The sequence below is a fragment of the Stegastes partitus genome, unplaced genomic scaffold (assembly GCF_000690725.1).
Source record: "Stegastes partitus isolate 25-593 unplaced genomic scaffold, Stegastes_partitus-1.0.2 Scaffold111, whole genome shotgun sequence".
In the NCBI taxonomy this organism is placed as follows: Eukaryota; Metazoa; Chordata; class Actinopteri; family Pomacentridae; genus Stegastes; species Stegastes partitus.
This window is the reverse complement of record NW_007577842.1, coordinates 22,217-36,982: the sequence shown is the minus strand read 5'-3', so window position 1 is coordinate 36,982 and position 14,766 is coordinate 22,217. Positions and strand designations below refer to the sequence as shown.

General features: G+C 40.6%; 1 protein-coding gene across 1 annotated transcript in view; it reads left to right on the top strand.

Moving 5' to 3' along the window:
* Window positions 1-233: 233 nt before the first annotated feature.
* The window catches only part of LOC103354549 (pleckstrin homology-like domain family B member 2), a gene marked incomplete at its 3' end in the record, with an annotated part of 35,128 nt that continues 20,595 nt past the window's right edge, over window positions 234-14,766 (top strand). Inside the window, exons 1-5 of the mRNA XM_008277966.1 lie at window positions 234-440; window positions 8,636-8,692; window positions 8,852-8,975; window positions 10,748-10,846; window positions 11,498-11,581. Coding sequence (XP_008276188.1) covers window positions 405-440; window positions 8,636-8,692; window positions 8,852-8,975; window positions 10,748-10,846; window positions 11,498-11,581 — 400 coding nt within the window. The remainder of the gene's footprint in view (window positions 441-8,635; window positions 8,693-8,851; window positions 8,976-10,747; window positions 10,847-11,497; window positions 11,582-14,766) is intronic.

Below are 14,766 nucleotides of genomic sequence, written 5' to 3'. Positions count from 1 at the left end.
GTGTGAGTAGGCCAAAGTGAAAGAAGCACAGAGAGAGACAGAGAGAGAGAGAGAGAGAGAGAGAGAGAGAGAGAGAGAGAGAGACTCCCTCCCCTTGTTCCCGCTACAGTTCTACTTCCAGCTGTTGTTGCATTCCTTTACACGTCGCGATTGGCTGGAGCCGCCGGCTTTTTTTACGCTTGTGTATGTTTGGAGTGTGCGCTGGTGTGCGTAAATGTGACACAGGATTACAAGTCTTTCCTAGACATCCACAGGTTGCCCATGCTGCACGGGGAATGTATCCGCTGTCAAGACAGAGACTGTGATCACAACAAAGGCAGAAATAGCACAATATTTTGGGGGAGTTTGGTCAGAGGACACAATTCTCGATTTTGGAGCCGCTGCGTAATTGCGCCCTTTTCTGCATGATGACAGAAGTGGCCAGTCCCGCTTCAATAATGGTAAGCAAGTTTGTACCTAAGACTTTAAAAAAAAAAAGAAAAAATCCTAATGTGTTTTTCTAAATTTGGAAGTTCTCTTAAATTCTTTCGGTGTGTCCACTATGTCTAATCCAGATCGCAGTGAGCTACAGTCTTTGCTTCTTAAGTGAGCTGTAATCTAATCCGGCTTTAATTACAGATTTTGTCCACAGAGAATTAAATACAGGGAAAGTTTTGTTTGTTTCTGAGCAGCAGATTAAAAAAAATAGTCACAGCAGAAATCGTGGCGTTTTGTGCATGATCATTTAATGATAATAAAAAAAAAAAATAAATAAAGACAAGGCTGCTGATGTGTTAGGTTTTTTTTAAATATACTATTGCTCACAATTACAAAAATACCTGAAGAAGTGAGTAGAGATTACACAGAGATGTTATGAGGCCTGTAACAGACCAAATCAGAGTTGTGCTTTGACTGATTATGAATGGAATGTAGGATATTGTAAGTTTGAAAGAGATTCTTTGATTCATGAGTCAGATGAGAAATCCAAATCTGTTTTATGGAGTCACTGAACACAACATAATTCTTACTTGACCTTAGCCTAACTTTGAAATCAGCAAATATGCATAAGAAAGATGAAGGGGCCAGATCACTTCCTACTCAGCAGCAGCTCAGATTTATTAGTATGGATGAAGTGTAGGCCTGTGTTTGTCTGTAGTGTATGTAGAAGAGCATTAAATCAAACCATGTGTATCTAAACTGGCTTGACATATACTTTTGATTTCCCATTGAGCAAAGAAATATGCAATGCTGCGTTTATGTTATGTGAAGGTGGTCCTATCAGTTACGGTGTCTGGAAACAAGTTGTATGCTGTGCTTTATAGCTGCAGATCCTTATGGTCTTTGGTGTGTCCAACCACAATACTAAAACCAGATAGCTATGTATCTATATCACTTTACAAAAAAAAAAACAACACACACACACACACACATACATGAAAAACTGCCATAGACAGTGTCACATGAGAAATATTGGTCAAATTCAAACTTGCTCCAAGTTTAAATTTCCATATGTGGTTTCATGACAGCAATGCTGCCGTCAGAGTGCTGAGCCAGTGTTAAAAGCATTATACCTGTCAAGTTGGTCGTGATGTGGAAACCAGGAGGATGCCATACCGTCACAAGGAAGCAAGACACAAATACTGTTATCAGTATCTTATACCTCATACTGAAAAATCTTGTGTATGCTACATTTTCAGCCATGTGGAGTGTGTGCTACTTATGTGTTTTAAAAAGTTGGAAAAGGTGGAAGTTGATTTGAAGGTACTGTCTGCTTCTGGAGCATTTATCGTCTAATAGCTAAATACTTGGGATGCTGCATGTAATGTTGATTTATGAAGGTAACGGCCTGTATTTTCATTAGTGCAGAATGATATTATGTTTGGAGGCCAGTGGTGCAACATGGGGAATTTTTGTTTTCACTTCACTATTAATCTCTTTTCCTTCTAGATATGTGTTTTGATCCAATCCACCCAACCCCCCACTTTTTTTTTTGTCTCCTGACTCACCCACACACTCAATTTCTTTCTTCTGTTATCTTTTCTATCCAGCCGTCACAGTTCAGTTCCCCACATGAGCTATATTACTATGTTATGTCCCTCTACCAAACTACTGTCCCTCTGTGTCTCTCTGTCATATCCGGCCCCTTGGAAACCCAAACATCAGTTGATCCCCTGCATATGGCAGTTAAAGTAATCTGGGCTTTTCCACAGACACACACACCCTCGATAGAAATTCAAGTTAGATTTCCTCCACCTTTGAGTCAGCTGCAATAACAATGGACTTTCTTTCCTGTGAGGATCTTGCACTTTGTTGAATGATAGAAAAAAGAAAAAAAATGGCAAAAGGACTGTGAGAGAGTTCCAGTGTGGTGGGTATTTGTTGTGTTTTTGCAGGGGTGAAAGGTCAAGTTGGGTTAATCAGCTTTCAGAGATTTTACTAAAGTACACACACACAGACACAGACACAACTCGAGTCACATGCTTGCACACACTCAGAGATATTTCGGAGTTTCTTATGTGGGACAGAGATGTAAAGCATGCTATGTGTGCATACATACATAAGGGACATATTAGCCTAAATAAAATCTTGTTGAAGGCATTACTACACACACACTCGGAGCACGTGAAGAGCAGGGAGGAAGATAACCCTATTTAGCCTTATGAGTTGCCCCATATGAGGGACACTGAGAGAGGGACTCCATATTAAACAGCATCTGCGATACAATGCTGGCTTTGTCAGGTGGGAGGAGGAGAGGGTAACGCTGGAATGTAAGGGGAGGGGATGTTAGTGAGAGACAGAAAGATGGAGAAAAAGAGAGATAAAGGCAGAGGAGAGAAAAGCAAGTACACGCAAAACATAGAGAGAACCATTTTAAACAAATGAGACATGGAAAATAATAAATAATAACAAAAATAATTAAATATGACTGAAAGCTAATCATTATTCCTCTTCTCGTCTCCATAAGTTTGTATCTCAGCCCCTAGCCATCATCTTGAGTAGATGCCTCCTTTTATCCTAAGGTCAATGTAAACTACGTCAATAAAGCAGCCCCATGCTCAGAGAAAACAGATGGCAAGCATCAAATATCTGCATTAAAAGTAGAAAAGAGTGCTTTGTCTGTTGCATGTTGTACAGTTTAGGGCTCTCTGTTACCTGCACTGGTAGTTTTATCTCAAAGCCAAACAGTTCATCAAGTTGCTGATGATATCATTGCCACTATTTCAATTATTTGGTATTCAAGTTCGGATACAGACAAAAGCAATTAGAAAAATCCTATTTTACTTTCTAAAAAAAACTACCAAATTAAAAATATAACCCATGAAGCCAGATGTAAAAACGGTGTCTACAGTGAACTGTTTTTTGTTGAATAAAAACAGACATAATGACACATGCAAGAGGCTGAATCGTTCCAACTCGCAACACTAAAACAATCTGTTCCGAATGAGAAACATTTACAACAATTGCATTTGTCCCAAGATGCAGTTTTGAGAATGCAGCCTGCAACAGAAACAGACAGTTTATGCAGAAGGTAATTGAAACAGACAGAAAGACACAACAGATGTAAAGAAATGCAAAAAGAAGAACTCAACAGAAGGATGAAAGAGGGGGATGAAGAAAGTAAATGGGTGAGATGAAACAGTCTGAGAGAGCTGGGTTTGTGCTTTTATGAGTCCTCTCTCTATCTTCCATCACTTTCTCTTTTTCCATCACCCCACATTTCTGCCTCTTTCTGTCTATCCTCGTCTCTGTCTCCAGGTGCAGGGTGAATATAGAGCATTTTGGGGGAGACTCAGCTGCTCCACAGATGGGATCAAAGCAAGATTGTGTGTGTATGCACTTTCTTGTACTTTTGTCCTTGTGATTATAAGAGCATTGTGTATTTATGAACTTGCTTCAGGCAGTTTTCACATATTGAAAGTTTGGGGTGTATTTTAGATTTTGGATTAAACTTCGCATTAAAAGTAGGTCAGAGCTGTGCGTGTAGGATATTTTCCCATTCGTCAAGTTTCCCATAAAAAGAAACATTTACCTTTGAAAAGTGTCCCAGTGCTTCACATTCCATTCCAGGAGCTAGTTTGTGATGAAGTGCTGAAGTGTACTGTATTGGACTTTCTTCAAGTCAGCCTGCTTGGGTATATATCCTACTGGATAGCTGTTTGCATTCCAACAAATGAGTATGTTTCCCATCTTGCATTATGAGAGAAGTTATCCTGGCAAAAGAGCACAGGAGTGTTTTTTTTGTTGTTTTTTTTTACATTAAGGTAGAAGCTATATCTGCCAATGTACTTTTGAGCACATCATGCCAACATTGTATTCTCATTTATTAAATGAAGACCTTCATATCTATCTGCACTCTATGGTTTGTCTTCATTTGACTGTTAAATCTCAGTTTTAAAAAAATGAAGTTTAAATAAGTCCTCTGTTTGAATTGTAGCCTGACAACAAATCATGAATCAAATGTTACATACAGATTAAAAAATATTGTCATTAAACTTTGTTGTAGCTGTAGTGGAAATGTGGCATCCTGTTAAGTTACTGCTGGATCAGAATACATCAGAAAAATGCTGAAATTTTAATAGTTGTACAATTTAAACATACTGAAATTAGGATTTTGACATGGAAACTGTATCATTAGTAACGTTTCCCAGTAACTGATGTCGTTACTGGTTGCTAATGATTGCTGATTAAGGGTTTTGTAGCACCATCATGGAAACTATGTTGCGCATTCCTTTGCGACCATAGCATCACCTCAAAAAAGGAAAAATTAATACAATCCACAACTGTATTTTTGCCCGATTACTGACTTGGTAATATTAATTTCATATGGTCAAGCAATTATACAATGTACAATCAAATCTTAACAAGGTATATTGTAGTAAATGATTTGCTTGTTTCATGTGAATGATTGTCCCCGGTGTGTAGACATTAGCTGTCCTTACTCCTAATGGACCACATCTCGTTCAGCCACTTGGGGAAAACACTGTAAACAGTAAGATACTGTATATTACGTTATGGCGCCAGTGTTGAAGGAAACTTTATTTGTTTCCTAAGCTAGTAAATGCTCCACAATGTTGCCCATCCACCCATCCATTATCTATACACACTTAATCTGCACTCAGGTCGCAGGGGGCTAGAGCCTATCCTAGCTGACTTAGAGCGAAGGCAGGGGACACCCTGGACAGGTCGCCAGTCTATCACAGGGCTACACTGAGAGACAGACAACCAAGCACACTCACATTCACACCTACGGACAATTTAGAATCACCAATTAACCTCAACATGTTTTTGGACCTTGTGGGAGGAAGCCAGAGAACCCAGAGAGAACCCATGCTGCATGGGGAGAATATGCAAACTCCATGCAGAAAGATCCCAGTGTCCTCACTGGGACGGGAACCGGCAACCTTCTTGCTGCGAGGCAACGGTGCGAACCACTGAGCCACCTTGCAGCCCCAATGTTGACCAGTTTGGTAAATTTATCTGTCAACTGTTTGGTGCTGGTCAGGTAACTGGAAGCCAGTTCATCCTACCTGCTGCAGTTTAAAATCAGCTTGATGAGAGTGGTCAGATTAAATCATAACAGTTAAGCTACATAAGACCAAAAGTTGAAAGATGCTAGAAAGCTAAAGCTGAGGGGCACTGCAGAGTCGGGTGACAGTTCTAGGTTTGTCGCAACTCCTTTCACATTCCAGATAATCATTGAATAAAGCAGTTTCGAAGGCTAGAGAAGCAAATATAAATGTAAATTCACAATACTACTTGTGCGTTTACAGATTTCTACTTTCAAAACCATCAGCTGCAACATTAAAACCACTGCGAGGTGAAGTGAATAACAGTGACCATCCTGCTACAGTGCAACGTTCTGCTGGGAAACCTTTGGTCCTGGCATTCATGTGGATGTTACTTTGACACGTACCACCTAATTAAACAGTGTTGCAGACCACAGACAACAACAATCCCAGACTGCACTCTGCCACGCCACAAAAACTGCTTAGGAACGGTTCAAGGAACATGGCAACAAGCCCGAAGCATTGAACCGGCCTCCAAACGTCCCAGATCCCAATCTTATTTAACATCTGAGGGAACAAGTCTGATCCACGCTGCAACCTATCGAACCCAAAAGAACTTCTGCTAACATCCTGATGCCAAACATTACAGGAACACTCTCAGAAGTCAGAAATTCTGATGGGTCAGAGCTGTTTTAGAGACACAAAAGGGACTTCCACAATATTAGGCAGGTGGTTTTAATGTTGTGGCTGATCAGTGTACATGCAGGAGAATACTTGGTTCCAGTAATCTCATCCTTTAGCTTTCTGGTTCAAATTTCCTGATAGCATTGGGTTTGGTGTTTGAATCTAAGATTGTGAATCTGGATATCTAGAATGGGGGGTTGACACGCCTCACTGCTCTGCTTTAACCAAAGCAAACAAGGCCACAGACTTGTCTTGACCTGCCTAGACTGGAACTTACCTGGTGAAAGAGAATGAGCAAAGGAAAGACAATAAGAAGGAATGATGGAAGCTCTTTTTGAGAGAGAGACAGAGGGGGAGAGTCAAGGAGGTCAGCAAGGACTAACAGCATAAAAGCAAGAGGAGAGAATAGTCGTCTTTAAACTTTGAAATTGGCTTGACCTCCATTTTTCTGCAGCTCTCTGTAACATGTTGTTGCCATCATATGCAGCGTATTTGCTTTGTCTACACCAGTGCTGGAAAAAAAAAAATCAGTGGAATGCAGTGCCCATATCTTTGTGCGATAGCATAAAAAGCTGATGTGTGACCTTATTTGTGGATTTTTGTGTGTGGATAGGGGTTGTAAGGGTAGCTGAATTGCAAGTGTGCGTGTGTTTTAAAGGCAATGAGGGTGTCAAAGCAGCACACGGATGTGACTTCAGAAAGGAAACTGGTGCTGAATTACAGGACGTGGTACAGAGCTACAGAGTTTGATGTGCATTTCCTTTGCTGGTGATTGGAGGAAAGAAAGGAAAAAGAGGAGACTGAGATTAAGGAGGACAGGACATGGAAAAGTAGAAGCGCAGAAAAGACAGAGGGAAGACGAGAAGACAAGAACACAAGTAGGTTGTAGAGCTTGTAAAACAAATGAAAAAATGTAAAAGAGCACTTCAGTGAAGGAAAGGAAGCGGAAGGAAAAGCGTTTGGAAATTGTGTCAGCTTGTCTGAGGTGTCTAATTTTGATTTATTAAGAGATCACTGCAGGATAATATGGAGGAAATGGAAGATAGAGAGGAGGGGGAAGAGGAAGAGAAAAAGAAACGACAGGAGGTGGAAAACAAGATGTGGTAGCTGTGGTTTCCTATACGCTGTAATCATCTCTGCTTTGGTGAGAAGCATTTCACTCATCCATGTGGGTGTGTGTGCATCAGCTTGTGTCTTTGATTGTATGTGGACACACAAATGGTAGCAAGAGTGTTTGAGCTCTGTTGAATTGCAGGGTACTGCAGGGGTTGTCCTTGGCAAAGGATCTGAGTGTGTTTACTCAGACACACATACAGTGCACACACATTCTTGAGGCATTTTTGATTTTTCTTCCTTTCATCTTGCTCTGTTTTCATTCCTCTTCAAAGATTGTCATACTCCATCTTTTATGTCAATCTAGGTTTTCATTGGTTTCCAGCATATTCTGGCCCATTGTAAAACTGTTGAACTTGATGCCACCTTCATTTAAAACTAAATTGATACAAATTTGTAGTGGTTGCAATTAAACCACACCTTTGGTCTTTGTGAGTTTGCTCTGAGGTGGATGCTTAAGAAAAGCAACGGTTCAGCTTGCTGGGAACATTAATGGATCAACATATCCAGCCTGTCAGATCAGGACATGTACCTTGACATTTGACCTGTGGCATAAGGAGAAAGCTAATAGGTTGTCCAAAGTCATTCTCTTGATGCGTGATAAATTTCATGGAGCAGACTGGTATTTCTTGTTGGAATTTTGGCTTTAACGTTATCAAAAGGTCATTGAATTAGCAGGAACCACCCTCTGGTGACCATGAATATCTATCCAATTTCATGGTAATTTGGGGAGTAGTTGTCACAAGACTAGTTGAGAGTGAAACAGCTATGTCATTTGTTATCCTGTGATCCTGCTACAAGTTGGATCAAAGCTGAAACAAGATATTTTATGTAACGCACATGCCAAAGCCCTGTCTGTCACATGCACACACTTTTCCTCATATGTATTCACGCACACACTTACCTCACACACATCATATGTTACTCTGTCTGTCTTTTACACACGGACACAGTCAAAGCAGTGTGATTGCAAGCCGTAACCAGCAAGTCGTGGGAAGTCTGTTTTCATGGAACATTTCCACCAGTTCTTCCCACTGCAAAAAAAACCAAGCTTTTGTGCATGTGTGTGTGTTTTTCTCCTCTCAAGTGGTATTTTCTCCTTGGAGCACTTTCAGAGTGAGAGTTCCTCACATGTGGCAGCTGGGTATGCCATGAGCACTTTATTTTCCACTTTAGTGCGTTTTTGTGCACTGCATTTGAGTGTAGCTATGTGTATGGTCATTCAGTGCAGACGTGTGCAACTTTTGTGCACTTGAGTGGTCTTACTCCTGCATGTCTACATTGTTTGTGCTTACATTTACAGAATATTTGTATGTTTGGATGTGTGTGTGTGTGTGTGTGTGTGTGTACAGGAATCTGAGATGATGTTCCAACCGGAGTCAGATCAGATGTCTCCAGTTGAACCCAAGGTGAGAGAACATACACATACAACTGCACATTGTATACCGTTTGTCACAAATGCTTTAAGTTTAAAATTTCTCTCATTTTAGTCTTACAAAAATGAAACGTGTACGAAATAAATAAATGTTGTACCTCATTGACCTTTCCACTGTGACTGATGCTTGTAGTCTCCACCCCTGGACTTGATCGACACGGGGAAGGGGTTAAAGGTCCAGACGGCTACGCCTCATCTGGTTAGCCTGGGTAGTGGGAGGCTGAGTGTGGCTATCACCCTGCTGCCACTGAAAGAAGGTAATGCACACTCACACAAGTATAGAAACACATATACATTGGGTTGGATTACCAGGTCATGCAGTAGCCATCCATTTTTACCTACATCCCTGAAGTCCGCGGATCATTAAATCTTCAAATGTACTTTCTCACCAGTCATGTAAAGCTCTGACCTGTAGTGAAACCAGATCTTTACGATCCCCTCCTTATCCCACTCTCTTTGCTTTGCTGCCGGGCCTTTCCCCGCTCTAATTCTGCCTTCTTTTTGCCCTCTCCCTGCACACCAGTCACTTTATTTCTATGGTTACTAGAGAGTCAGGGTGGGGGTAGGGCAAGGGGAACGCAAAACTCAACGCTGGGCTGCATTGAAGTCACAATAGGGAACCAACACTGGTTCCTTGCATGGGTTTGTTCAGGCTAAAAACAGGTATTAAAACAAGCTACTCCAACCAGATCCCTGCTTATTTCTGTTTATTGTCACCTAGCATGAAAATAGTCCCACTGAACCCACAGTTAATCATATAAATATGAAGACAACACTTTGCTAGCAGACTCCAACCCAAACAGCAGTAACACAGATGACACACACTGCATGGTTTTATGGCTGTGTTTTATGCAGCAAAGTAAAGCACCCACTTCATTAAATTGAAAGACTGAACTCCACAGTGTGCCTTTGGAATGCGCTATTTAAATCAGTTCGATCTGTTTCTTATTCATAACAAAATGCATCCTGCAGTTACTGGCACACAGGTTGTATAGTATGTGTGCACACATACAGACCCATGGGATAAAGTTCCCTACTACACTGGGCTGTATTTATAGATATTTATAGTTTATCTATCATCAGCCATCCACAGGTGTCTTGTACTCCTTCTTCTTTACTAGCTCTCCTACACACACACACTCATCAGTTCAACAAGCCACAGGTGCCACAGCTTCATTATTATTCTAGCTGGTTGGCCAAACACACGAGAGAGAAGCAATCCGAGCACAGATCTACAACATGATAAAGTCAGATACGCTTGTACTGCTGATTACTATTCAGGAGCCTGCAGATAGCAGAATACAAACTGCCTGAGATCAGATTTAAAGCTTTAAAAGGTGGTAAATATCCATCCTTAGATGGATAACAGCGGTGACTCTCATACATTCTCACATGGATCACAAAACTCTCATTATGTTCCTAAAGCATATGCAATGAAAAAATATCTAAATACTATATATGAAAAGATTTATATGTTTTAAAAGGGCAACTTCAGGATGACAAAGTATCAACTGTGGCCTAAAGTGTCCACATGAACAAAAGCAGAAAAAAATGGCTGCTCAATAAGGATGAGGGTGATTTTGGCCACAATACATTCAGCTGTATGAATAGCATTAGAATAAAGATTAGAAATGCAGTACAGAGGCTAATTGTAATGTTGGAGTACTGTGACATTTTAAGTTTGTATTCACTTTCTCCCAGCTCGGCGTGCCCTTCCATGTCAGTAAGGAATGCCAACAATGTGGACAAGACATTTAAGGAAAACTGAGGGTCTATTTTTCTCCACAATGTGCCTATTTAAGAATAACCAGTCAGTTCAAATCCATAATACTAATTGAAAGTATGAAAAGTAGGCCACTCATATGAGACAGACTTGGGCCTCAGTTTTATTCCCTTGCGAAAATGCGAAGAGAAGTCAGTTCTACAGAGATGTGCAGATTCTCACGGCTTGTCAATCGCAGTTATGAATCTATATTGCTTATATTTCTGTATTCTACGGATTATTAAAGTGGATACCTTGATGTTTCAGGGGTAACCCGTATAGGCAGAGATGATGCTCCAGTTCCTCAAGATATCACAATAGAGGGGCCTGGCATTGAGTCGGAGCACTGCCTCATCATCAATGAAGGTTGGTGTCAGTTTGGGACTTCATCATATTGGCACATCTCTGATTTAAAACATTATCTTTTATGAACTGCAGAGTGTGTTTACATGTGCAAATGGCTCCACCTTGAATTAACAAGCTTTTAATCTCAGTTCAGTCTATGATTGTTAGTTTTGTTTAAACCACTGAATCCACAGAAAACAAATGCTATCTCAGTCAGTAAATACATGTAAGCATCTTCTTTCTTGTTTGAAGATGATTATTATAACAACACTACTCCAGAATCAAATGTAATTATCATAATACACCATCTTAAGAGTGTAATCTAAGAGAGGGCAAACTATTGAGCTGGATATCTGTCAGTACACTGTTTAGGGTGGTTGAAAGTAAAGACTCTTTGAAGACACACAGAGGAACTAAGTGATTAAGTATGCTCTCAATGTTGTTTTTGTGTGGCACATTTTGGATAATTATTACCTTTCAGCAGAAAGCCCTTCAGTGACAATGGAAATGGTATGGTTTTATGTAGATGTTATGATGAAGGAAGATTAAGGAGCCATCTTTCAATTGGGAAATACACCGGATTGTGGGATGTTGTTTTGAATCACAGTTTAAAACTTGAAAAGCTCAAAGAAAAGCTTAACCCTGACACTCTCCTCATTGTCAATATAACAGGAGGGGTGGTGACCCTGGACCCCTGTGGTCACCTCTGCAGTCTGGATGGAGCCCAGGTCACTGTGCCCACGCCGCTCACACAGGGTAAGATCACAAACACAGGCTATACGATAGCGCAGTGTGCTTTCAGAATAGGTCAGTAGACTGCATATCAGGTGTTTCTCTTTCTTGCACACATACACGCTTTGAGATATTGCCCCCTACTGGTTACTGGCAGTACAGAGGTTGAATGAAAGCTTATTTTATTGCTCACAGTGTACATACTTTAAGTATTTCATAACTCTTGTGTGTGTATGTGAAAGAGGGAGAGTGGTTAGTTTGTGGTTTGGGTAAGTTGCATTCCTATCCATGTGTGTATGAGTCATATGGGTACAGTTAATGTTCTGCTGACGTTCTGCATGGAAACGACGGGGTGTACAGTATGTTTGCATGTGCGTAATTGTACATAAATGTATAAGCCTGTGTGTGTGTGTGTGTGTGTGTGTGTGTGTGTGTGTGTGCGTGTGTGTGTGTGCACTTGCGTGTATGTGTTTTGAATGATGTGTGTTCACCTCTGGTTTGGTTTAATTCACAGTGGTTTGGAACATCAAGCTGCTGCAATGAGTCACAGCTTCCAGCAACTGCAGTTCATTCTCAAACCCTGCAGATTCTGTTATTGTAGACTGCAGGGAAACACACTGACATAGTAACATACTCGATCCAGTGTATTACTTTGCTTATCTTGCTGTTCATCCATGCCCACGTGTTTGTGTCTGTTTTTTGTCTGACCTTATCTTGATCTGTTTATCTGCTGGCAGGCTACCCTCTCCCCTTCTTTTCACTTCTCTCCATTTCCCGGGAGTCTATCAGTCACAGTGCTCTCCCTGTTTCACCGCTTCATGCTTTCTGTAACACTTTTCACTCTGTCTTCCTCCCTTTTCCTTTCTCTCTTTTCAGAAACCATGCAGCACACTGACTTGTCTATCCTATCTATTTCCACTTTTCTCTTTTTTTTTCATTGTGTCCTGGGCGGCCTGGCCATTTTAAGTTAAATATTGACAGCCGTATTTATCTTCCTGCTGTGCCTGGCCGATTCAAATATTTACATCATCTCGGTCTGTCCACACACACAAGGCCCAGGGCATTGTGAAGGAGCAGGGGTGGAGAAGAGAACCGAAAAGGAAAAGAAAGGAGGTTAGAAAAGTCAAAAGGGCATGGTTTAGGAAAATTATGGAGTGAGAGAGAAAGAGAGAGAGCATCTTTCAGGAATATCCTCTGGCCTCTGATGCTCTGGATTGAGTTAGTCTAACCACACACACACACACACACACACACACACACACACACACACACACACACACACACACACTGTAGGGCAGTCTGGAGATGATTAGCTATGTTTAGGAAATGATCTGTTCTGTATTTGGGAATTCAGTGCTTGACCTGGAATCACATCAGCTTCACCGCTAATTCACTGGAACAGCTGGAAGACACTTGTAGAATTGTAGTAGGGCATAAGAACAGAAATGATGACAGTCAAAATCATGATAGGAAAAGAAAAGACAGACAGACATGTAGTGTGCTTTGTTAGCAGTGTTTCTGTTGTTATGCATAAAAGCTATTAACAGGGGAAAAACACAATTTCAGCATGTTGTATTCATGTCCATTATGTAATTTTTTTCAATGCACATTTCACAGTTTGGGCGTAGAACTTTGACTCCCAGCATTCACACCGGCCTGAGGCAAATGCAAATCTCAGCTGCTGTACAAATACATTCCCTCTCTTCCTCTATGGGTTTGTCTACGCACAGTGTGCTCACATGATCAAAGACAAGAGTCAATGCGTTCATTTTATATTGGAAATGCTTGCAGACAACAAAGCATCTGTTACAGACACAACCCTTAACTAGGCTGAGGGGCAAAGTTAAAATGTTTCCACCCCCTCTTTATTTACTTTTCAGTGTTATCTGTCTGTGATGCATGCTCCCAAACCTTGTTTACTAACCCTTCTCTATTGTTGTTTTATCTGAAAAGTCAGATGAATCACTTAATAAATTAGCTAATTTGTCGCCATTGTAGAATCAAGCCTCCAAGGGTATAAGTCAGTCTCCAAACTGGCTGATTAAGGGTCCAATGTATTTCAAAGAAAAGACGAGGAAAATAGGTAGGTAGACAAAGAAAGCCGAGGGGGCGTCCACCAAATACCTCACCGTCGAATCGCCTTTGAATCTACCAACTTCAAATAGGGGTGTTGGCGTGCCATCTGTTACTTTACGTTTGGTTTTCTTTCTATTACTTGCATCTGTGCTTTATCCTTTTCGTGCAGCGTAAGTGGCACAAACATTCAATAGTGACATTGACCGTATTTAAGTCGTTTATTTGTGGCAATCCCGGTTTTTAACCCCCCCATTTTTGAGAAATTTGGTACAGTCCCGCACTTAGACTGGTAGATGGTAAATCAGTGAACTTTCTTCCACACGGAGTCAAGGCGGCTGAGGAGGCGTTTCGCAGAGGAGGAGGGAGGCAGACAACAACACGGAGCCCCACTGTAATCGAGATTTAATTTATTTCTTTCTCAGTCCGTCAGCTAAGAAGTCCATTTGAGGTCTTGACATGATAATTTGCTAGACGTTAAAAGAAAGAAACTAGAAATTCCTGTCGTGATAAGTGCTCACTGAATGGGACTCAAAAGGTTGGTAACGGATTTGTTTCAGGTTTTTTTTGTTGTTGTTGTTTTGTTCTTTTAACCAAATAACGTTTTATTTGTTTACTCCTATTTTTCTTACTTAATTTAACTGAAACCACTTATGCCACTTTGTACTTCAACACTGTTTTTTAATTTAAACAGTGATGTTTCACGACGCTTTACACATCACAGAGTAATTTTAGCATAAAACAAGAAATAGCTTGCTTATAACTAGGACCTAGCCTATCTATAGCTTGTATCTGTCTTTGCATGTCAGTTGAAAGCTTCATGTAGTTCATAAGCTCACTTGAGGCTTTAGGACCTGTGCTTCTTTGTGTATATGCTAAGGTGAATCTGTATGTAAAGTGTCTCAAGCTCATTCTCTCATTCACTCTCTCTGTCTCACTCTGATGCATGTGATTTATTGATTTTTTGTCTTTTGTGAACACAATTTTTTACAATCAGCCTGTCATGCTCATTGATGCAGTTGTCAGTGTCCTAAATTCCTATTTATGACCAATTCATCCTTTTATTATGTTACTTAACACTCAAATCAACAGAGTACTTTTACCAATCAGGATAAACAGCATTTGTTTCAAAATCA